The 23,385-nt window shown below is 44.3% G+C and overlaps 3 protein-coding genes across 3 annotated transcripts; 1 reads left to right on the forward strand and 2 right to left on the reverse strand.

The window, feature by feature from the left end:
• Positions 1 to 5,884: 5,884 nt before the first annotated feature.
• PtA15_2A285 (uncharacterized protein) lies at positions 5,885 to 7,060 on the forward strand (the record flags this gene model as incomplete). The annotated part of the gene is made up of 6 exons (XM_053166290.1): positions 5,885 to 5,974; positions 6,093 to 6,179; positions 6,248 to 6,383; positions 6,454 to 6,625; positions 6,698 to 6,766; positions 6,865 to 7,060. The coding sequence occupies 6 exons, from the start codon at positions 5,885 to 5,887 to the stop codon at positions 7,058 to 7,060; spliced, it is 750 nt and encodes a 249-aa protein (XP_053017527.1).
• Positions 7,061 to 9,427: 2,367 nt separating this feature from the next.
• PtA15_2A286 (uncharacterized protein) lies at positions 9,428 to 9,954 on the reverse strand (the record flags this gene model as incomplete). The annotated part of the gene is made up of 2 exons (XM_053166291.1): positions 9,428 to 9,523; positions 9,643 to 9,954. The coding sequence occupies 2 exons, from the start codon at positions 9,952 to 9,954 to the stop codon at positions 9,428 to 9,430; spliced, it is 408 nt and encodes a 135-aa protein (XP_053017528.1).
• A 9,213-nt stretch (positions 9,955 to 19,167) lies between these two features.
• Positions 19,168 to 19,812, reverse strand: PtA15_2A287 (uncharacterized protein; the record flags this gene model as incomplete). Its single annotated transcript, XM_053166292.1, has 1 exon — positions 19,168 to 19,812. The coding sequence occupies one exon, from the start codon at positions 19,810 to 19,812 to the stop codon at positions 19,168 to 19,170; it is 645 nt and encodes a 214-aa protein (XP_053017529.1).
• Positions 19,813 to 23,385: the final 3,573 nt, after the last annotated feature.

A 23,385-nucleotide genomic window follows, 5' to 3' on the forward strand; every position in this document is an offset into this window, starting at 1 on the left:
TCAATGTTTTTTGTATGTCGGGCGGACTCGTCCATTCAATTTCAAGTATCGAACCCATTGACAACAACAATCCTGGATTTTCGCAAATTTTTGTTGTGGGCAATCAAGGGACCAATGAAGCACAGCTCCGCATTGAGAAGGCGCAAGGAAGGGGAGGCAACGCAGGTCGCGGGCACGCCATGAAACTGTCCACGGTTCAGAAGCTCATGGACTTCCTTTATCACCATAACCCATACGCAATCGTATACATGAATGCCCAGGAAGTATTGCGCCGAACTGGTGCACTCACGTTTAAACTCCAAGGTGTCCCGCGCCCTGGCTGTGACCCTAAGAGCATCCGCATCCGTGGCTAGATTAGCCTGGGCTAACTAGCTCGGATTAAAATCGGAATAGGCTAATCCAATCGGCCATCCGCATGGGTGGGGATTAGCGGGTCCAAGGCTGTCGGAGGTTATGTGTTTAGGTGCCTATATGTTATGTGTTTGGCACATAAACACATAAAGTTCATGCTAACAAGCATGATGAATATTCATTTTGGGATTAGTCCCAGGATTAGTGGGGGCTAGATTTATACCCCACTAGCTCCAAACGGAGCTCCGGGTTAAGTTGATCCCTAGTTGATCCAACCCGATGCGGGTTGCGGGGTCGAACTAAGTGCCCTAATCCGGGCTAACTCAGCGCCTGGTGCGGATGGTCTAAGCGCTACAATCAACCCACAACGGACAAAGTTGCAGTAATTGTCAGGGGTGCCGGTGACATAATTAAAGAACAGCAGATCTTACTCCACTGCGCTGATGGGCAGTTGCAAGCAATTTCTGATACTCACTCGTCCTATTTCCCTCTCCGCTATCCACTCTTTTTCCCTCTAGGAGAACAACAGTGGGATGATTTATGTCAGGCTGTAACCGCCCGGGGTGAGTTTTCCCATTAACTATAAGATTTCCAATACTGACTTCCGCATAGTTAAAGGGCGAGTTGTTGGACCATTGGAATGGTTTTCATTCCTTCTATTTGAACGCTGTGGTGGACAGACCAGTACACGCGTGGGAATCAGTCTTTTTGCCGTGCATGGCGCGCGCCAGAGGACGTCAAGAACTCAAGACTTCAAGAGTCAGCTTTCAGCCCTCAAGGCCTTCTCAAGTTCAACGGCGTGGTGTGGCGCGCATCCTCAAGGTGTTTCAGGTTTTTTTTCTTTCCCCTTCTTTTCTCTTCTTTGTTGATGGTTCTGTTTTCCCTTCTTTTCTTTTCATCATGTTTGTTATTTTCTTCTTTCACACTGCGCGCGTTGGACAGGTTTGGATGAGGAGGGTTGGTCTTGGTTTTGTTGTGTTGTGTTTTGTGCTTTCTTTTGTTTCTTGTTGTGTTGTAGCGCGCGTGTGCGCGCTAGGTTGTGATGAGATGTCTGCTACATGTCACCAACTCCACGGTTTGAGTTCAGTTCGAACTCCGGCTTTGGAGCGGCATGGACCCACTCTGAACCATATAATTTCAGTCAATCCATCAAAATTCAAAGTTCACGTCTTGGCACTTGTCTGCCCGAATCCCACGTCTTCTAAGTTTGTTTACCCCGCAACGCCGATCTCTCCCATCCTTTGGTTTAGATCACAATCCCACCAGCAGTATCCCCGGCTCTCCTCTCAACAAAAACCGCCGACGCGCAACTCCAGCCGTCAGACAATCACCCCCCCCACGCTTACACGACTCTCAGCGCTCCTTTTCGGCCAATCATCCCGGAGGGCATACGCAAGCTACTCATTTCTTTTTCCATTCCCCTCCCCAAACTGCTGCCGGCCTAGCACCGGCCAGATTTCCTCAACGCCCTGACCACTTCTCTGCCATTCTCGCCGGGCGCGCGCTCCTTCAGGAGCTCGTATGCGACATGTACATCTGCGTTGAACGTTCTCGAACCTTGTTCATAGAGTCAAACCAAAACAAATTGCATGCTGACAAGTATAACGCCCTTGTGCGAGGATTAGAGAATGGTAGTGTCATTGTGGGTCGTCGGGTAATCCTCCCCTCCACCTTCATTGGGAGCCCCAGAGGCATGTCTGAACTCTACCACAACTCAATGGCCATTGTGCGCAAGTATGTTTTGCTGTCGCTATTCATCACCATGACAGCTAATCCCAACTGGCCAGAGATTCTCGCCATAATCAATCCTCGCGAGTCCGCTGTTGACCACCCAACAATAGTTTCACGCGTGTTTAATCTGAAGGTGAAGGTGTTAATGTTCCAACTCGTCAAAATGGGCCGATTGGGCAAGGTCATCGCATACGTCTCAGTCATTGAGTTCTAGAAGAGGGGGCTTCCTCACCTCCACCTTATGGTTACCCTGGACCCCAACAACCGGCCTTACACACCCAAGGAAGTCGACAGGCTTGTTTCCGCTGAGATCCCTGACAAGTTCTACAAGCCGCGACTCCCCGAACTGGTGACTCAATTTATGCTCCACGGGCCCTGCATCGGCCGGACTTGCTGGACCAGCGATCACTGCAAGTCGGGTTACCCAAAACCATTCACCCCCCGGACTGTTATCATTGATGGAGCTTACCCTGCGTACTTAAGGCGGGATAACGGCGCCACAATTACTAAGCACACAACCACATTTACCAATGGCCATGTTATTCCCTATAATAAGTTCCTAACTCTTATGTTTGAAACTCACATTAACATTGAGATACCGGTCAATACTACGGCCATCAAATATCTTTACAAATATATCACAAAGGGTCACAACCGTTCCTACATGGCAGTCGACGTCGCTAATGAGGTACAGGCATATATTGACGCACAATACATCAGCCCACCCAAAGGTAAGCCAACCCGCATAACTCATTGCAATTGTGGCTCAGCTGACGTTGGCCGCAGCTTGTTGGAGACTATTTAAGTTTCCATTATCGGATCGGTCTTCATCCGTCACGCGGCTAGCAATTCACCATGCCGGTGAACATCTCATCTATTTCGACTCCAACAAAGGTGCCGAAGGCCAAATAAAATCAGGCAAGGCGTCACAAACAAACCTGATAGGATACTTCAAGCTCAACCAGAAAAATACCATTGGGGCTGAAGGCCGTGAAACTCGATTGTTGTTGTATGAAGAAATACCTTGTTTCTTCTGGTGGCATAAAGGGAAGAAGGCATGGTTCCCCCGCAAAACCAGATCGGATGCTGTTTGAAGGATGTATTCGGTGTCTTTTCTGGCGGGCGAAAAGTTCTATTTGCGTGTTCTCTTACTTCATCGCAAGGGCGCCCGTTCCCACAAGGAACTTCGTACTGTTGAAGGCCGCCGCGCAAATAGTTACCAGATTGCTTGTAATTGGCTTTGACTTCTTGTAGATGATTACCTTTACGATCAGACTATCAAAGAAGCGGCTACAGTTCAAACAGGCTATCAACTCACCAAAATGTACGCAATGATGTGCATCCACTCGCCTCCTTCCGATCCTAAGAAGCTGTTTGAGAGGCACTTTGAATCACTTACGGACAACACCCCTCGCATTGACATGCAGAATCGCACCAGCCGGCTACTTTGGCCGGAGGAAAGGTGCGTGTTGGCGCTTTTTCGGCTGGCAGTCATCCTTGATGAAATGGACAGCAATCTTGAGAGTTGTGGGATTACCATCAGCAGAGCCAATAAGCGATCCTTAGCTCGCCTCAAAAATGAACGACTTGGGAACAAAGATTTTTCCGTAATATACGCTCGCCTCCGGACAAACAAGGGCATGTTCAACCACGCCCAACTGGATTTCTTCAATCAAGTCAAAAAGTTATTGGTGAAAAACAAACCTCGATTATTCTACCTTGATGGTCCTGGAGGCACTGGCAAGACCTTCATTCTTAACTCAATTATTGATTTCGCCAAAACAAAGCACATCACAAAAATAGTCACCGCGTCATTGGGTGTTGCTGCTCTCCTTCTCAAATTTGGTCAGACCGCTCACTCCGCATTTAACATTCCAATTGATGCGGAGAGGGATGTCGAGTGTCCTGTCGATTCTGATTCTGCATTCGCGCAGAAGTTGATCGCTGCCCGTCTCATCATTTGGGACGAAGTGGTAACAGTCCACTAGAACTGCATTGATGCTGTTGACCGCACACTCAAACGACTCAGCAATTCAAGCCAACCATTTGGCGGGAAGACAGTCATATTTTCCGGCGACTTTTGGCAAATATTACCGGTGGTTAAATACAATGAGTTTCCGCCTTCTTACGCAGCCACCATCAAGTCATCTCCAATCTGGCTAGCAGTCACTGAGATCAAGCTGCACAAGAATATGCGCCTCGCCGCAGCTCTGCGTGGCGCCGCACAGCATAACAATGAAGTTTTTGCAACAGCTCTCCTTTGCTTAGGCAAAGGGAAAGACCAACCAAATGACTTCGGGATATTACCGCTTGATGGAATGGATGTCGAATCATTTATCAACACCCGCGAGATGTCTGCCTGGCTCACGAGTTTTGTTTACGCCAATCTCAATACTATCGACCAGAGCAACACCTGCGCAGTCGTTGATTATTTGAACAAGCGGTGCATTCTGGCTCCTCTGAACCCAGACGTCAAGCAGATTAATGAAGAAATCATGAACACTTTGCCCGGCGACGCGATACAATTGAAGTCCATTGATACACCCAAACCAGATGGGTCCAAGGAGTGCCTCAATAAAATTTCTGTTTCCAGTTTCCCAGAACATTCAATTTCGTTAAAGGTCGGCATGCCTGTTGTAGTCACCAGGAACATGAATATCAACGGGGGCATATGCAATGGGACCCAAATGCCAATTGTCGGCTTCTTTCACGTTTAAATTCAAGGTGAACTGATGACAGGACCTTTCAGGGGAAGATGTATCATGTTACCTTGTGTCAAGTTGCACAACAAAGGATCACCACGGTTGGGACTAAGCTTCTTCCGGTATCAGTTTCCCATCTCCCCTGCATACGCCATGTCAATCAACAAAGCACAGGGCCAGACATTTGGGTGAGTGGGAGTGTTTTTGAGCACCGATGTCTTTTCGCATGGACAGCTGTACGTTGCCCTTTCTCGCGTGTCAAGCGTTGAGGATCTGCTCATTTCAAAACCCCAAGAGAGGTCCGGAGTTGTGAATGTTGTCCATCGTCAAATATTTGATGATTGCGTGAGTCATCATTCATCTCATCTTCTCCGGCGGTGGGCCACCAGTAGAATTGAAATATTTCGCCATGTATGCTACAGGAATCCAAACCTCACGAATCAGCTTAGATGTGACGCGGGCCGTTGGTTTGTCATTGATCACTGCCCGAGTTTAATAGCCTACTATAACGCAACAGATCGAATTATCTTTATAATACGTGGTTTTTCACTTCTCATATCGCGCGATTCTGATAAGCCATTTGCCAAAAGCTGTTTCTCAACTCAAGTTGGGTTTTCTGGGCTCTTACTCGCGGGAATGTTGAAATCTCATGAACCCTATTTATTCACGCACTGCGTGTGATCGCGGATGTTGCATTTTTATGAAGTCCTGTTATTGATTTATAAATGTGGATGAAGCAACGCGATCAAGCATCCCTTCATGTTGTGACTGTGCCCCGTATATCGCGAGGCCCACGACGGATTTATAAGTTTTCAGTTGATCAATATGATCCCTTGTTACTTTGCGTCACTGCAAAGCACAGCCATTCCCGCTTGCTTCCATTCAAGCATGACAGATGGTCAGGCGTGCGACGGCCAAGCCGCGATTTCACGCCGGGGAGCTGTGTGGAGGTTGGAGGAGCCAGACCCCCAAAAGACAATCAAACCCCCGACGCAGGACACATTAACGCTAGGTGTCAATCTCAGTGCTTACGAATCGCAAGCCGCAAATCAACATTCTCAATGGAACCACAACTTTGACTTCCCTTTAGGCTCATCACCATGAACACACCTCGCTGTCAGGGTGTTCAAATCCTAATTGAAGAACTGAAGCTGAAGTACAAATTCGCCTGCTTGGTTGAATACTGCAACGTGAGATCCGGCATTCAAAAAACAGACAACTTCACAAAATTGAATGTGAATGGTGTGAATGGCCTGAATTGTTGTGAAGTGAGGAGGATGCAGCTGATCCGCATCTTAATTAGGCAAGATTCCTGTCCTGCTGGACAACAACTCAGACGCGATCAACGGCAAGGCGACCCCGTTTGCCGTCATGGAGAGTGCAGCAATCATGTTTGTGAGTGCTTAATTCAAATCGCTTGCCATGCTAATTGCCTTGATGTACATCCGACATTTTGTTTGCAGTACTTGTGCGATTGGATTGATTGGAATTTTGTCTTCCACTTTGAGACACCCCTCGAACTATCAAATATGCAGCAATGGATTGAGTGGGGTACCACCGAATTAGTTATCCCAAGCCACAAGTTGATTGACATCTGTCGTAAGCAAGTTTCCAGTTCCTGAAGGCAATGTGATGAGTGAACCATTTTGGTTGATTTGTTGATCTCCAGGATATGTGCCAGAAAAGTCACCTGAATTGGAGGCGCACTTAAGATCTCATATCAAGGCGTCCTTTGGTGTGATGGATAATCATCTGAGTAGGTCGGACGGAGGACAACGAAGGAAGTTCTTGGCTGGTGCTGGAGAGGGAGCGTATTCACTTGCTGATATGCTTATTTGTCCGTGAGTGCTGTCACATAACTACCCCTGGCAGATGTGGTGGCTGTGTACGTCATCTAATGATCTTTGTTTTAGTACGGTGAACATCCGTTTCCTGTGGGCTGAGGAAAAAGAAATACTTGTCGACTACCCGTCGGTTCTATCGTGGGCTGTCAGGATCAAAAACCAAGAAGGCGTTATGAGCGGTTGCTCCTCAAAATATGAGCTTGTGTGCTGATCCATCATTTGCATCATATCAAAAGCATGGTCGGATCCACTGCTGGCTATGTTCAATATCAACAAGAAGTCAATAGATCTTCTCTGGCTACTGATCGTGACATGTCTCCAGTATACAAACGTGTTTATGCAATAGTGTATTCCATTATCCTAACGTTTGATGTACTGTTTGCGTACTACAAATGTGTCGAGTGGAGTAACGTTTCAGTCAAAAATCAGTGAAAATACTCGGGGTCTCATAATAGCGCGGCTTTGTTCATGGTAATCGGTTGGGCATGCAAGCCAGGTTATGCTGAGCACGTGGAACAAGATACCTCGAGCTCAATTTAAACAATCTGTAAGGTTTTCGACGGGCTACACTAATTGGGCGCGTACGATCTCCAGAGTTGTGGATGGCATGTCATGCATTGCTGAACTCATCTCTGAATTGTGTTGCTCACTGTCCTACTAATTTGCCGTCCCATTATTGTGTGTACGTTGGGGAGGATAAATAATTCATTACATTAAATCAAGGGATTGATTCATGATTAATGTCAGCCTTAGAGTCATCACAGCTGACCTAAAAGCTGCCTCTTTTCTACTTATTACATATGAAATTACTTCATATCTTTTTCATATTAAGAGATATCATTGTTTTGACTTCATCTTCTGTTTCCTCAGGCAATTTTAACCCTAGTTACAACTTATCAATTCATTGTAACTATACTCCTTCCCTGAGTTACTGAGTTGTGGCGCGCTTGCGCAGTTGTGACGTGTCAGCGCTACCAGGCGCGCCAAACCACAGGTACATATGTAAATTACATAAGCAAACTGTGAAAATTTTCGTAGTCAGGATCCCCCTTGCCTGAGGCGGATCTACAGACTTCAGCACACCAGAACCACCACCCAGATAACTCCAGGATCACCACCAAAGAGCCTACTATACTCCCAGTATACCTACCGTCACAGGCGCCTAGGATATTGACAGTAAGTAACCTCTTTCACTGAACCTTGTTTATCTCAGAGGTACAACTCTGTGTCTTGCTTGATCTGCTCTTTCTTCTGGTTTTGCCTCCTTCTTGATCACAGGGCTGTCCCTCCAAATCTACAGGCCTTTGCCTCTATCTTGATCACAGGGCTGTCCCTTATTATCACTTGGCCTTTGCCACAAATCTAGGTTGCAGGGCTGTCCCTCAGGTTTCCCATTAAGAACCTTGACTGTCCAGAGAGAAGTCTAAAAAACTGTGGCTGGTTTAAACTTATCTAATCCAGATACCCTCCTGAGAGGAAGCTGTAGCACTTCTAGCACAGATAAGCAGCACTCTTCAGAAGAGTAGCATTGCCAGTGGACGTGCATTCTCACTAGAATAACCTAGTACTTCTCTTCTTCCTTATCCTGCTTGGTTTCCCTTTTCTCTTTCTCTTTTCTCTTATAGTTGTAGTTTCTTTATCCCAAGAAATACAACCATTGCCCCCCCATTTCTTGTGTCCTGTGGTCACTATAGAGACCCAGGCTCACAATTAACTGGTGGCGGGGTGAGGCAGTTTGTGGAGTATGTTAATACAAGTAGATACGAGTGAATGCATTTGGTGTTGCTAGAGGCAACGCAGGAATATGATGGGTTCACTTTCAGGGGAATTGTTAAAACCACAATCTGTGGGTTACTCAAGTTGAAGTGTCCGGTTGCAGAGTGACCTTGAGTTCGGCTTTACATTACAGCACGGGGAGTTCAACTCTGCCGCAGTCATTATTAATTCTTGCGTCGTGATCTGCCGGAATGTTGTGGTTGCGTATGAACAGTTGATTGGCTGATCTGAGTGACCCTCGAGAAATCAGTGATAAGCTAATATGCCTTTGGCTTGTTTTGATGTATATAGGCCAGCAATGCTTCACTATTGACCTCTGCCTCACGAAATCAAGGTTGTCCTGTGGTGAACAAGGATGTTGAATGGCCAAGGACACAGGCATTGGACAGGTTTCAACCAATGGGCAATTGTCACTGTGAAGTTGGCATTGAAGCGGCTGGTCCAGCCCAGTGGAATGCCAAGCGGGCTGTTGTGGTGTATAAATACCCTTGGACCGGGTTACAATAATGTGACTGTATAGTGTCTGACAAAAACCATAAGATGTTTCATGCGGTGTTCTTGGAGCGAATAAATAGGGGTGAGTGGGACGACTGATGAGGTCAGGTCACCCATATTTTACATTACCTTTCACCTAACACCATGCACTCCGCTCCAAATTCATCAGCGTACGGTTTTAACGTTCCTTCTGCGGGTTCCTGTGACACACTCGAGTTTGATTTGGGAATCAAGTTGGGCCAGAAGGTGCGCTATATTTTAACATTGAAACTTACCGTTTGCTCACGTCGATATATAAGTTTGAATGCACAGGTGACAATGGTGACGTGTTGAATCATTATATCGTCCCACAAAACAGGCGGCATTTACATATTGTTGAAGGTCCGCGTGCCGCGGGTGTGGATGGGACACCGATTGTGATCAAGGCACCAAGTTTAGCAGCCTTTGGTCGTGATTTGGATTTGGGTGACTGGTACTTAGTGAAAGGCTCAATACAACGGAGTTTCAATGGTGATACGGAGTGGGTGTTCAACCCGCTCCTAGCGCGACGAACGGGTCAATTGGATTTGGTGTTTTACCCAAGGCCCTTGACTGTGAGGGCTGCTTGAAATCGGTCGATAATATCTGGGATCCAGAAACATGCGCAATTGTTAGGCATGAGGTGGTAATAATGCATAATGTCGGGGTTAGTGCCTCAAGCGTGTGTGGAAAACGGAATGCTGACTACTTGTACTTAGGATTACGGTTTCCGCGTTGACGTCAAAGTCGTTGTGAAGCCGGGTAACTTCCCATTGGAGTGGGTGGAATCGTTTGTCCCGGGTTCTCGTGTCTCTTTTGCGGGTTTCCATGTTGCCGGGACTGGTGAAGGGGGGGTAATCAGGGTCGAGGTGGGCTTTCGTCTTTCTCAAGTTGAGGGGCCAGAATTCTGAGGTGCTTTTTTTGTAGGTGTGGTGATGCAGTCGTATGATGATTTGCCGGGGAGATGCGTTGGAGGTGGCGGCGAGCATGCAATGATAGAATCGATGATAGTGGGGCGTGTGGTTTGGAATATACATGATTGGGATTAGAGCACCGGGTCGGGCTGGCCGGTGGCGGCGGTGATGGTGGGTGCCCTGCAAAGCGGCATGTCCCTTGGGGGGGTCAGCAGGGCGCCGGTGTGGGCGTAGGGGGGGTCATGGTGGGCTCGTAGGTTGAAATTAGGCCCCTGCTGCGGTGTAGCCACTTTGATCTCTAGTACATCAAAAATGATGTTTGTAAGATGTTTTCAGTTTCTACAATGACTAAAACCTGAACCAGAAATAAATTCAAGGGGATTAAATTTGGTTGGTTCATGTCACCTGCCTACTACTGCCCTAACGTTTTCCTGGTACTCCACCCCAAGAACTTGGAATATACATTTTTCAAAGTTACATGCAAGTTTCAATTGTGCAGATTTAAAATTGCATTCTTTTAAATTTGAGAAACCTTAATCCAATCCAATAAATTTGGAATGAACATCTATGCACTCCAAAAAAAAATGAATAAAAAATTGCTTGGAAAAAATATTTTTGGAATGGAATTGGGTTTACTCCAAAATTTTTGGAGTGCATCATGGTTCCACTCCAAAAAACAGGCTTTTTTGGAGTGTAAATTCGTTCACTCCAACAAAATTTGGAGTAGACTATGGTTCACTCCAATGAAAGTTGGAGTGGACTACTGTTCACTCCATTTTTGGAGTGAATGAAGCAATTTTTTTGGTGTGGATTTAGCCTGCCCCTTTATTTATAATACCCTGCAGGGTTGTACCCTTTCTGTTGTAGGTAGCACCCTGTTTCCTTAGAGTAGGTCCCTTTGAGGCTGTGCTCCTGTCAAACTATACATTGTAGGGATGTACCCCATTAGCTATTAGCCCACCAAATCCTGTTCCACTGGAGCTAAAATACCTCACCCACAGGTATAAAAGGAGGCCTCCATTGAGCCCTTTGTTCCTCATGCTGGCAATTCCCCACATCACACCATATTACTCCTCATCACACCAAATTATATACTACCTACAATTTGATATTATTACCATTACAAGTACAATAAAAAGTCTAACACATGCACCAGGGGAGAAAGTGTGGCACTCTCTAGAAAGTGCCAGACCGCAACTTCCTTCAGCAACCCTGGCGGGTATCAAGCATGCAACATGTGTGCCACATACACAACTTAAGCTTGTGTCAATAGTGATGTTATGTTCAACTCAGGCTGATATCATCTTCATCCTAACCTCATGGCAAATTACATAATTTCACCTCACCCAATGCTCAACTCCAGCTTGACTCAACCTGGAACACATTCCATGGTTGTTCCAGCTGAGGATCCTGAAATTTGTGTCACCAGGGGAGATATGTTCTCACTCCCCAGGGAACGCCAGAGCTGAATTTGATGTGAGTTTTGGTTCAATGTGAGCCTGATGTGCATCATTAAATCATCCCTAAATGAATTGAAGTGGATGCAGAAGTGAGCCAAAAGTCAGTCAGAATTAATTTGGGAGTCAACACAATGTTGTGTAGAATTCTTTTGTTTTCTAGGTACAACTAGAGGAAAAAATATGATGAGTCCAACTCATCAATTGCTCCTGTTTGATGATGTCAAATGATAGGAAAGCAAAATTTCCATTCTTGAATGTAATTCCTGTAAAAAAAATGAGTTTCTTGTAATTCACATTACATGCCCTCATGTACAAAATTAAAGTAAAAGTCAACTTAGTATTATTGGGTTTAGAATTTTGGAATGTGGTAATTTTGCAGTAAAATTAGTGAAACCCATTTTCTTGGAAATGCTGTAATTAATTTGAATTTGGCTAAAAAAATGGTGATAAACTATTGTATTGGGGTGAAAGTCTGAGGTAAGTCAAGGTTGGATTGCAGTGCCACCTTAGTTTGGCCACATATCCTGGCTACTTCACAAAAATGATTGTGTGATTTTTTGTTTTTTTTTGCTTTTCAAAATCCACATGTGCACATGCAAGTGAACTTTTTTGCACTTTGCTAATAGTCACCCTAATGTAAGCGCGTACATTGAGGTGGAAATATCACAGGATGGGCCTTTCACAGCCACATGAAAAGTAAAAACTTTGTGTTGAGACACCAATTGTCCCCCTGATGTACACAAGTACATGAGGGGGACAATATGACATACTGTGCCTTTCACATCCCCATGAAAAGGACACACTGGTCATGGAGCCAAGAAAGGCCTATATTTTGGATGAGTTCTGGATGAATTCCATATGAGTTCTGGATTATTCCTTGGCAATTTATGGTTTATTTCAGGATGATTTCCAACCGATTTCAAGCTGACTTCCAGTCTTGTTCATACCTATTCAATATTTCTTTACCAAAGACCTCCAGCACAATTATGGAAAAAATTTACAGCAAGGCACTCCCTGGGGAGTGGAAAAATATCTCCCCTGGTGTGTGTCCATCAGAAGAGGCCAATCTTGGTCAACTTCACTGTGACCAGGCAGGCTCAACTGATCAAGCCACAAGGGGACCTCAAGATGTATGCATCTCCTGGTTATCATTTCAGGGTGGTACAATCCAACTTCTCTGTCAGATAGACCTGAAGTGAGAGGAGGTGGAAGACACCATGATCATCTCTTACCTGCCTGGCGTGTTGCAAAAATTGTGTTCAGGCCAAACATTGTTCAAATGTGATGTAATTAGCATCAATTTTTCAAATTGCCTGACCACTGGAAACACATGATCCCCTGGGATCCACAGTTTAACAGTTAATCATCACCAGACCTGTGTAGTGGCTACATTTCCCAGGATTGTACCTTAAGTTATAAAGTGTGTGGACAAGTTTGGTCTTGGAATCACTATTGTTACCAACCTCATTTGACAGAGTTTTGATGCCAGGGTTTTACTGGCCATTTGAGGGAGTGTCTCCTCAATGGCCCGCACAAACCTGCCATCAAGAGGAGTGTGCACTCTGTTTAATGGCAGAGTTATACCAGCCTTTGAAGTGAGTGCACCAGGGAAGCTTTGGGGGCACTCCCTAAGGAGTGCCACAGCTGAATTTGGTGTTAGATTTTGTCTGAACTGGTGCAGAAGTTCATAAAATGTGATGTTGATTTCTTCCATTGCTTGGAAAGAAGTATAGGTGAACATGAAATAGATATCACACCTGCAAAGCAACTGCATAGATTTGTATAAAGAAAATACCAGAGGTGCAAACGTGTTCAGTATTTGGAAGAGAGCAGGAGAAGGTTTTCATCACTGAAAGCTTCATTGAGGTGCAATACCACTCCTTCTGGCCTACTCTCAAACTATAAAATAAGTAAGTGAGTTCAAGAAAAAACAATTGTGTGAGTTGGATAGATTGCTAACACAAAAACCTCCCTACAAATGTATAAGCTCTGTATGAGCAAGAATATTGAGATTTGATTATACAAAGAGATGCCATGTGGTGAAGGGAAAATATTGAGTGTTCTCAGCATCAAGAATGTCAACCTTTTGACTTACAAATATTTCTCTTGCATATCCCATCTGGCAGCTCAGTACATACGTGTGTAAATGAAATACTGAGGTGAGGAGCCCAAATAAAAATGCCAAACAAGTCAAAGGATAGATCAGGCAATATGGAAGATTGAATTGATATCCCCTTCCTGCCTTCAATGAACATTTAAAAGCAGAAAACTTCATCCACTGTTGCTAATTTATCCCTTCCACTTGGCATAGCACTCACGCAAACTTGATTCTTCCATAACTCTGATCACTCTGAAGCATGTTTTCAACCTTCTGTCTGGGCCAATTCATCATCAAATTAAGCCTCTCCAGTCCTTTCACCCTTGCGTATGATTTACCCCAGCTGGTCTTCCTCCAAAGAGGGCACCAACAAGTCCAGATATATTGTGAAACGCAGACCAGAGTTGGTGATCTGAGCAAAAAGTAGAGTCAATACCTAGGTCCCTTTTTAGATCCTGTTTCAAGCTGTTCAACTCCGGTAACCCATTCTGAAATCCCCCCCAAGGATGTGGCTCTAGTCAAGTTGCGTGCATTTCTTGTGACCAAGAATTGTGTCCAGCCTCAGCTAAGGGGCTGTGTCTTTGGTCGTGCTGAAAATATACCTTGGGTCCAGTCAGCTTGTGAAACTTCTCAAGTTGAGCTCAGCGCAATCTGTAACTACAACCCTGATTTTCTCTTCAAAATTCCTCACCTTATATCTCAATCCTCTGTTGATCATGACATTTCCAACCCACCAACTTTGCTTGCAGCAGCAATTAACCAGTGCTGAACAAATCTGAAATCCCATCAGCTATCTGCCCTCCAGTTTCTCCTGAGGAATGAGGATCCTCAAAATAATGAAACGGAAGCCTTGTGGTACAACAATGATAATTCCTGGCTTTGTGACTACTTTGACAAGGAGCAAGATTTAAGCAAGATAGAAACCCTAGAGGAAGGCAGAGCCCAAGGTTCAATCCTCGCCAACAATATGGGTTTAGGCAAGACATTGAAAACACTGGCATTCATTCTGGCTACAAGTCATCAAGGTCAAACCTTTTGCCAGGCAGATCAAGAAAATTGGTTGGCAGCTACTCCAGTCATCTGTCCTCTGGCAACCCTTTCAAATTGGCAGAATGAGATCTGGCTCCACTTCAATGATCATGCGATTCCGTACAAAGTATTCCATGGAGAGGAACAAAAGAAGATTACACGGGACAACCTGCAGTCAACTATGTTGGTTTTGACAACTTACAAAACAATTGGAATGAGTGGAAATAGGAAACATCCCAGCCAGCTCAACATCAAATCTCTTAATCTAACATGGTTCAGATTAGTCTTATACAAAGCCCAGTGAGTATAAGGATCTATTTGAATTTTGCAAAACATGTAACTGACTAATCTTGAGGATTACAGCTTGATCAGAAATCCCATGATAAATCGGACACAAAGTATTCAAAGCCTTCAGAAGGGCTTTGTCCTTTGCTTAACCGGAACACCAGTTCAGAACCGGTTGACTGACCTGCAAAGCTTAATAAAACTGTTCATTATACACCATTGGAACCCGGAACACCAGTTCAGAACCGGTTGACTGACCTGCAAAGCTTAATAAAACTGTTGAATATACACCATTGGAACAAAGAATGTTTATGGAAGGGCTGTCTTGTGCCTCAAATGAACGGTGGTGCTCAACAGGCAATCATAACGGTAAATCAATTAATGCAAGCCATTTGCTTGAGAAGAACAAAGGATGCCCTTCTGAATCTCCCGGAGAAGCTTGAGAATATTGTGGTGGTGAATATCAGTTCAGAATTGGAGGGGATTTCAAATATTCTGCAGGAGACGTTTGTAAATTTTTTTGGAAGACTACGCACCAGTGGCAAAAGATGGGATTCTGCAGAATTTTTCCACCAGTTAACAATGCTTTGTCAATTTTGTAATCATCCATTATTTGCACAGTCAGAAATCACCTTCCAACCAGAATGGCAATGGCAAGATTTGGGGAAGATTGTTCACCTTGTGGAAAATCTTAAGGTCTTCTTGAGAGGAGTTCAAGGAATTAAAAGGCCAAAGGCAGAGGTATTCTCTAGCTCCACTGGCTTCTTAGGGATGTAGGTTTTTTTCTCTTGTGAATAGGCATGTGTTTGAATTCTAATGATATTTTGCAGTATTGAACGTGCTCTTGAGGAAAATCAGATCAAATCCACCTGGCTCACTGGCGATGAAACCCCCAAGAGGTGTGATGAAAACTTGAGAGAGTTTCAAACCAATGACAGGTGCAATGTCCTACTGTCATCAATACATGCTGGCGGGGTAGGAAGTGATTTACATTGCGCTCAAAATGTGTACATGATGGTAAGCCATTACACAGATTGTATTGACGACAAAAGAAATGAAACTGACAACAGTAAATCCACCCAGGGCATAGCACGGTGGTATTTGACGCGTTTTTTGGGCCCCTCAAATACTGATTGGTCGAATATTTGAGTATTCAGAGATATTCAACGGAAAAACTTCCAAAATACATTATAAACACCAAAAAATTACATTTCTTGCGTTTTTGACTTACTTTGGCCCATTTCTGGACCATATAATTTTGAGGGGGTCATCCTTCAAACATATAATGGTGCCAAAGGTGCTTATAATATTGCCAGAGGCATATCTCATGATGGCGGACGCACTATTCCGAGTGCCAGACGCACTTTTCATAGTGGCGGACGCACTTTTGATAGTGGTGGACTCACTATTCAGAGTTCTGGACACACTTTTGATAGTGCCGGATGCACTTTTGATAGTGCCGGATGCAATTTTGATAGTGCCGGATGCACTTTTGATAGTGCCGGATGCACTTTTGATAGTGCTGGATGCACTTTTGATAGTGCCGGATACACTTTTGATAGTGCCGGATGCACTTTTGATAGTGCCGGATGCACTTTTGATAGTGCCGGATGCACTTTTGATAGTGCCGGATGCACTTTTGATAGTGCCGGATGCACTTTTGATAGTGCTGGACGCACTCTTCATAGTGGCGGACACACTGTTGATAGTGGCGGAATCACTGCCAGATGCACTTTTGATAGTGCCGCACGCACTCTTCATAGTGGCGGACGCACTTTTCACAGTGACAGACGCAATTTTGATAGTGGCGGACTCACTATTCAGAGTGCTGGACACACTTTGGATAGTGGCGGACTCACTTTTCATAGTGGCAGACACACTTTTCAAAGTGGTGGACGCACTTTTCAACGTGGCGGACGCACTTTTCAACGTGGCGGACGCACTTTGCATAGTGGCAGACGCACCTATTGTAGTGGCGGATGCACTTTTCAAAGTGCCAGAGGCAGATTTTTTTGTGTTGCATCAAAAGGGCTGGTATAGGGCCTGTGCAAACTCATCTGGGGCCTTTGGGCCCCAGAGAAGCTTGCATTGGCCCTCTACGCGCCCCTTTGAGCCATTATTCAAATTTTTTCAAATATTTGAGCTTAAACTTGCCCAGGCATTATTCGACTCAAATCGGATTTGAATACGAATAATCGAATCAATTCAATTTTATGTGCTATGCCCTGAATCCACCAGGAACCTAGTTGGAACCCAGCTGCATAGTGGGAGGCTGTTGATTGACTTTACCGCTTGGGACAGAGTCATCTAGTTCATGTATATTGATACTACATCAGGGGAATTTTGGAAATGAATATCTACCAGTTTCAGAGGAGAAAAGGAGAACTGGCAATGTAGGTTATTTCAATCGGTATTTTGGCGGGGCAAGATACTGAATTGGTTTTTTTTCTGGATAGAAAAGGCTAAGTGTGCCATTGGGGGGAAATGGGAGTTATGAATGTTCTCAGCTTTTGATGAAAGATATGATAGGTTGAAATACAATAAACCATGACTCACAGGAAGGAGACTCATCCAAGAGTCAGAATCTCAACAAAATTGACTGGATCCCTTAGATTGAGGAGAATTTTCTGGGACTCAGAAAGTGTGGACAAGTATTGAGGGGAGTAGCAGTTGGATGGCAAGTCCCAAGGGACATCCTTGAAGCTGGTGGGAGGTGCTGAGGTTGAAGGTTTGACACGATATTCTAAAACAAACTTGTGGACAAATTGGGACCCCTTGGTGATAGTCTGTATCTGGATAAATATGCTGTCCAAATTTTGTGCAAAGGAGCAGAAATCATCAGATCTCCAGAGCATTAGAATTTTTGTCAGATATTGAGGTGGTTTTTATTTGGTGTCTGAGGTTGATTTGATGTTTTCAAATAATGTGGCAGATTCAGAGTTAAAGTTGAGCTTGGACAGTTTTTCTTGACGGTGTTGCAAGATCTGGCAAGATGAATTCAATTAATACCTGGACGAAGCAGGAAAGACATATTCTGTAAAACACTACATACCTGTATTTGTACTTTGGCTTTCTTCTCAGATTTTCTCTTCTTTGCTTTCCGGTTGTGTGAGAACAAGCCAAGTTGGACACCTTTCTGTCAGCCCATGAACCATCTGTGGAGAATACCAAGCTGAAAGGATTTGTTTGTAGCCTTGCAAGGGTCCATGAAATATTGACTGAACACCCCGGTTGTATACGCATTCCTCCAGTGTTTCAAGACAAACTTGGAAAATAGTTGATTCCATTGAGAATCCCAGGGGTGTGCCCACGCATAGGTTACTCTGGGGAAATTTGAGTTCAAGAGGTCTTGGGGAAATTTGAGTTTGAGAGGTCTTGGGTGAAGATACTTCGGAATGGAGGTGAAATCTTCTTGCTGGTAGATGTAACTGACTCTTGGGGGACAGGATCAATTTCCTGGCATAGGATGGAGTCTGGTAGGCTGGATCCTACATGAAAATCATGGGCTGAGGGGGGAAGGATCTATGTGGTGGAAGGGGTCTTCTTGATGTTGATTCTACATCAAGGAGAGCTTGGATGAATGCATAGATACAACAAGATAGTGAGGATTTGGAATTGGGCAAGATAGTTGAGTATACCTGATTGACATTTTTAGTGCTAGTGGGAGGTTTCCCATCTGGAAAGTGGTCTTGTGATGAGGACATTAGAATCAGAGGGGACAGAGTGAGGGAGTGAGCTGGGCAAGCAATGGAATTATATGGTGAATAAAATCCCAAGGCAATGTCAGGAGACGCAGAAGAGTGTCTCGGAGTCAAAGGGACAGAGGTTTTACATAAACAACAAAGCGGATCTACCCCTGCATGCATGATCCAAATACACAGCTAGCATGGTGTCAGTCAAGAAAGGAATTTAGTGAATTTTGTCAGCGGTGGGTTACTCGGGAGAAGATGTGAATCTACTCGATGGGAGTTTACTGGAATTGACCAGTGGCTCCAAGTCGTAGAGGAGGTTGTATCCAATCCAAAAAGTTTACACCCAGCCTTTGATGACTATTTGAGACAGTCAGGCTTGAGTTTCCGGACAGTGATTTGTTGATATGAGGGAAACTGGCTATTTGAAGTGGTGATGTGTTGATGTATCTTCAAATAAAGAGGAATGAATGAAAGATGTTTATTATGTTCTTCTCTTCTGAAAGTCTAGGGAGCAATAGAGCTTGAGGAGTACAACTTATGTATCAGGCTTCTTCAGTTTGACTAGATACAAGCATACATAAACTATGTCAATAGTAAAATCAAAGAGTGTGAAATGTGAAGAAACATGTGAAATAAGTGTGAAACTAGTAATAATTGCAGATGGTGTAGCAAAACAGGAAGTTGGCAAGTTAAGGGGAAACTTGGTTTTGCTTGCCAGCTGAAATTTGATACCACTAAAAAAAACAGTAAGAAAAATGATGAAGCTATCATTCTAATCATCAAAATAATAAAGTAACCAGAGATCTTTGAACCAGTACCAGCGAAGAGATTGAGAACCTTGTGAAATATCATCTGGCAGGTCCGTTATTCTTGGTGGTTGTTGTCCTAAAGGGCCTTTCCACGCAAAACCAGTGAATTTGAATTTTCTGTTCTTGATAGCGGGGGTCTTAGCATCAGGTATTCTGTATTTGTGCAACCTTGCAGTTGAGGTACCTTCCTTCCATTCCCAAACACCAAGTGCTTGTCTTTCAATTAATTTCTCAGATGCTTGTGATAGTTCTTTGATTTCGGCCGTTGTCAATGTAGGAATGAACTTCTGGGCTTGTCTTGAGGTTGGTAACAGGTCCAGCACATCCCGGTCATGTTTCAAGAGAGCGTACCGACTAGACCATTTCTTCAGATTGTTGTACTCAAACACTTCAGTCATAGGCCGCTCTGAAGTATTGCCATCTAACTGGGGCTGATGGGTTGTAGGTACTGATTCGTTTATCGGGGGAACAGCGTCAATGATCTGCTTTTTGTTGCTGAGCTGTTTATCATCCAAGGTTTTTGGATGCACTCGAGAGCGTTTAGGATGGAAGATCCAAGGCACATCAGACTTCACACTTGGCTCTGTTCTCTTCTTTAACGGTTGCATTGGATGATAGTTTTGAGGGACATTGGACTGAGTGATTGTATTTGACTTTGGGTTTGACGGTATTCAAGCCTTGCTTGTTGATGGAAGCAAGGGAGCTGAATCATCAAGGCTGTCTTGCTTCCTGTGTATCTGTTTGTGTTTGCTCGGCACTGAATATGGTTGTGACGGGGCTCTAGAGTTTCTCGGCGGTGGAACAGAGGTGGCTGGAACCTGAATTTTTTCTCGGTTGGAGTTTAGTAATTTGGATTCACTTGCTACACCCTCAACATGCAAGAGATCCACAACGTTGATGAGGTGCCGCATCACTTTGAATGAACAACTTCGAAGGGTTTGATAACTGTGATTCAACGCTGAGCTCGGTCTTCTTGTGGAAGCCGGAAGACGCAAGATGTTAATATTGCTGGGAGTTGGTGCAGGACACTTGCCAGGGATGGATTTCTTCAGTCTAGTCTGTTCTTTTGACTTTGAACTGCTCGATTTCAACCTTGATTCAAGAATGCTCAGCTGTAGTTGAAGTTGAGCAAGCTGCTGACGAATCAAGCTGATTTCTGCTTCGATGGACATGTTGATAAAAAGACAAGCAAGGGTGAGCTCTTGTCTTCTGAAATTTTGTCCAATGAAGAGAGCGTCCTAAAGCGCTCCTAAGACCAAAACATAACGAAGTGACTGCGTCCGATGAAGAGACCCTCCAAAAGCAATCCTTTGACCAACAAACGACGACGACGAGTGACAGCGTCCGACAAAGAGAGCCTCCAAAAGCAATCCTTTGACCAACAAACAACAACAACGAGCAAAAGTGTGCAATGAAGAGCTGAGGTGACTGGGAATTGAATGCTTTTTTATTCTGTGTTGATCCACGAGGTTAGACCAGACTGTACTACTGTTAAAAAACAGAAAAAAAAAGATGAATCCTTGTAGCAAAGAGGGTTCCGTCCGCACAGGGCTTTCCAGGTGTACGGGTAAAAGGGGTGGTTGCCAATTGTCAGCGGTGGGTTACTCGGGAGAAGATGCGAATCCACTCGATGGAAGTTTACTGGAATTGACCAGTGGCTCCGAGTCGTAGAGGAGGTTGTATCTGATCCAAAAAGTTTACACCCAGCCGTTGATGATTATTTGAGACAGTCAGGCTTGAGTTTCCGGACAGTGATTTGTTGATATGAGGGAAACTGGCTATTTGAAGTGGTGATGTGTTGATGTATCTTCAAATAAAGAGGAATGAATGAAAGATGTTTATTATGTTCTTCTCTTCTGAAAGTCTAGGGAGCAATAGAGCTTGAGGAGTACAACTTATGTATCAGGCTTCTTCAGTTTGACTAGATACAAGCATACATAAACTATGTCAATAGTAAAATCAAAGAGTGTGAAATGTGAAGAAACATGTGAAATAAGTGTGAAACTAGTAATAATTGCAGATGGTGTAGCAAAACAGGAAGTTGGCAAGTTAAGGGGAAACTTGGTTTTGCTTGCCAGCTGACAAACGTGGTGTCACTCTAACGTACGCGCGTACAATGGGGTGACATTTGTCACATGACCAGGCAGCTTTTGGAATTGGGTAGTGCCGAGGATCTATGAAACCATGTAATTGACAGGCGCAATGCATATGAAATTTTGTCACCCAATTGTACGCGCGTACAATTGGGTGACATCAAGGACTCCCTCAGACCTCATCTTGAGGACACACCACTACTCTTATTCATGTAAAAGACCCAAAATAACTACAGTAGCATCCATCTGCACCCCCCTTGAATTGTGTGGCAGGCAAGCCATGCCACCTCCCAGGTTCAAGTCTTGATGGCTTGTCTCAATTGGAACTGGTGTCCTATCTTTGGATCATACATATTGGTGATGAAAGAAGACATCCTGTTTGGAGCTACACATTTTGCAGGATAAAACCATGGCAAACAGAACCTTGGAATAGATCTTCATCACATAAGACCGTTCAATTTGGGATCCTGACACTATGGTGAGGTTCTAACATGCATAAATGGGATGGATCACAAAGGAAAAGGGCATGAATACGTGTAGCTTTGTCATTTTGTGCAGAGAATAGCACTACCAATAACAGTAAGAGCAAAAACAGTCACAGGCAGAATATATCAAAAACACGTCCAGTAGCAATCTTAGGCCAGTCGCAATTCAATCATCCATGGGGCAAGAGCAACTAGCCACAGGTAGGAGCAATGAAAACTCAAACGGACTGCAAATTACTATATGCAGGAACTACCCCTCTTGTCATGGATGGGTCTAAGTAGTTTGGAAGTATTCATTTGCCAATGGTGGGGCCAACTTGGGTGGAACAAAGGTCACTGGCCCTGGTTGGACACACAGTAAATCAGCTGTGAGGTGGTAATGAGCAGCTTCAAACAAGTAACTAGAACTTTTCCCAGGCGGTTTCTTATAGCATCCCAGATAGCTTTCACATTTGGGATTGCCCATTTGGAAACATGCATATTGTTTTCCCCTGCAGTCACTTTCCCCTGGCACATGATATACCAATCCCAAGTACAACGGTAACGTTGGTAGGTGTCCATGTTTGGTGCAGAAGATTTTTGATCAATGGGACCAGGCTCTAATTCCATGAGTGAGTTTTCAATCATCATCTGCTGCTCTCAAAGCCACTTATCTTGGATAGGAGATAATGTCACTTGCACAGGAATTAATTTACTACAAGGTGTACCAGGTATCAGATCCATGATGTGTAATGGATAATTGCAAGGGGATCTTTGGCTGATTCTAATAAATTAGAACATTAGTTTGTTTGGAATGAGGCTAGAGGTAGAAGTGCAATCCATTTATCTTGGAACCAACTAAAAAGGGCCAGAGAACAACTGTGAACAAGGCAGGAGAATGTTATGCAAGTTGAGTTTGAATACACTGGGATTGAATAAGATTTACCTCAATGCAGGGGGTTATGACAGCAGGAATCAGGCACCCGGATTTAAGACAGGGACAAACCAGGACCACACCGGAGAGGCAGTGAGGGTTTAGAAAAAGTCATGTTTGGTTTCATTGAGTACATGGAAGTCTGTTCTCTGTATCAACATAACACATGCAATCATTCTATGCATGCAGTCAGGGTTGCCACAAAACAAGTGTACAGCTGAATCTTCCTCATAAAAGCCGCATGTGTGTTTGGTCCCAGGTGTAAAAATGCACTGGAAACCTGAAGAGCATCCAGCATCACACATATTCTCAGTGATGCTTTAGATGTTCCCCTCTGTTATTTAAAATTTGACATCTCAATTCCACATAGGATTTAAAAATATCTATTGATCAAACAAAACCTGTATTTGCCACCATCCCCAACACACCTAGTAACATTTGTCCCTGTGAAATACATGGCTGCAACAAAGCCCAACACAAAGAGGAAGGGGTTGGAGATGTATCAGGGAGAGTTTTGTCAAGGAAAGTGTACCTGAAGCACATGAAGGGTGTAACTCAGCATCAGAAGAAGCAACAGCCCCAGCATTCAGGGAAAACTCCAGGCCAATCAGACCAATTGCCTGTACGTAATCATTAATCAAGAGAAATATTTTGTTTTGCAATGCTGTAGAGATGCTGATGCAAGCCTAG

This window comes from Puccinia triticina, chromosome 2A (genome assembly GCF_026914185.1).
Source record: "Puccinia triticina chromosome 2A, complete sequence".
NCBI lineage: Eukaryota > Fungi > Basidiomycota > Pucciniomycetes > Pucciniales > Pucciniaceae > Puccinia > Puccinia triticina.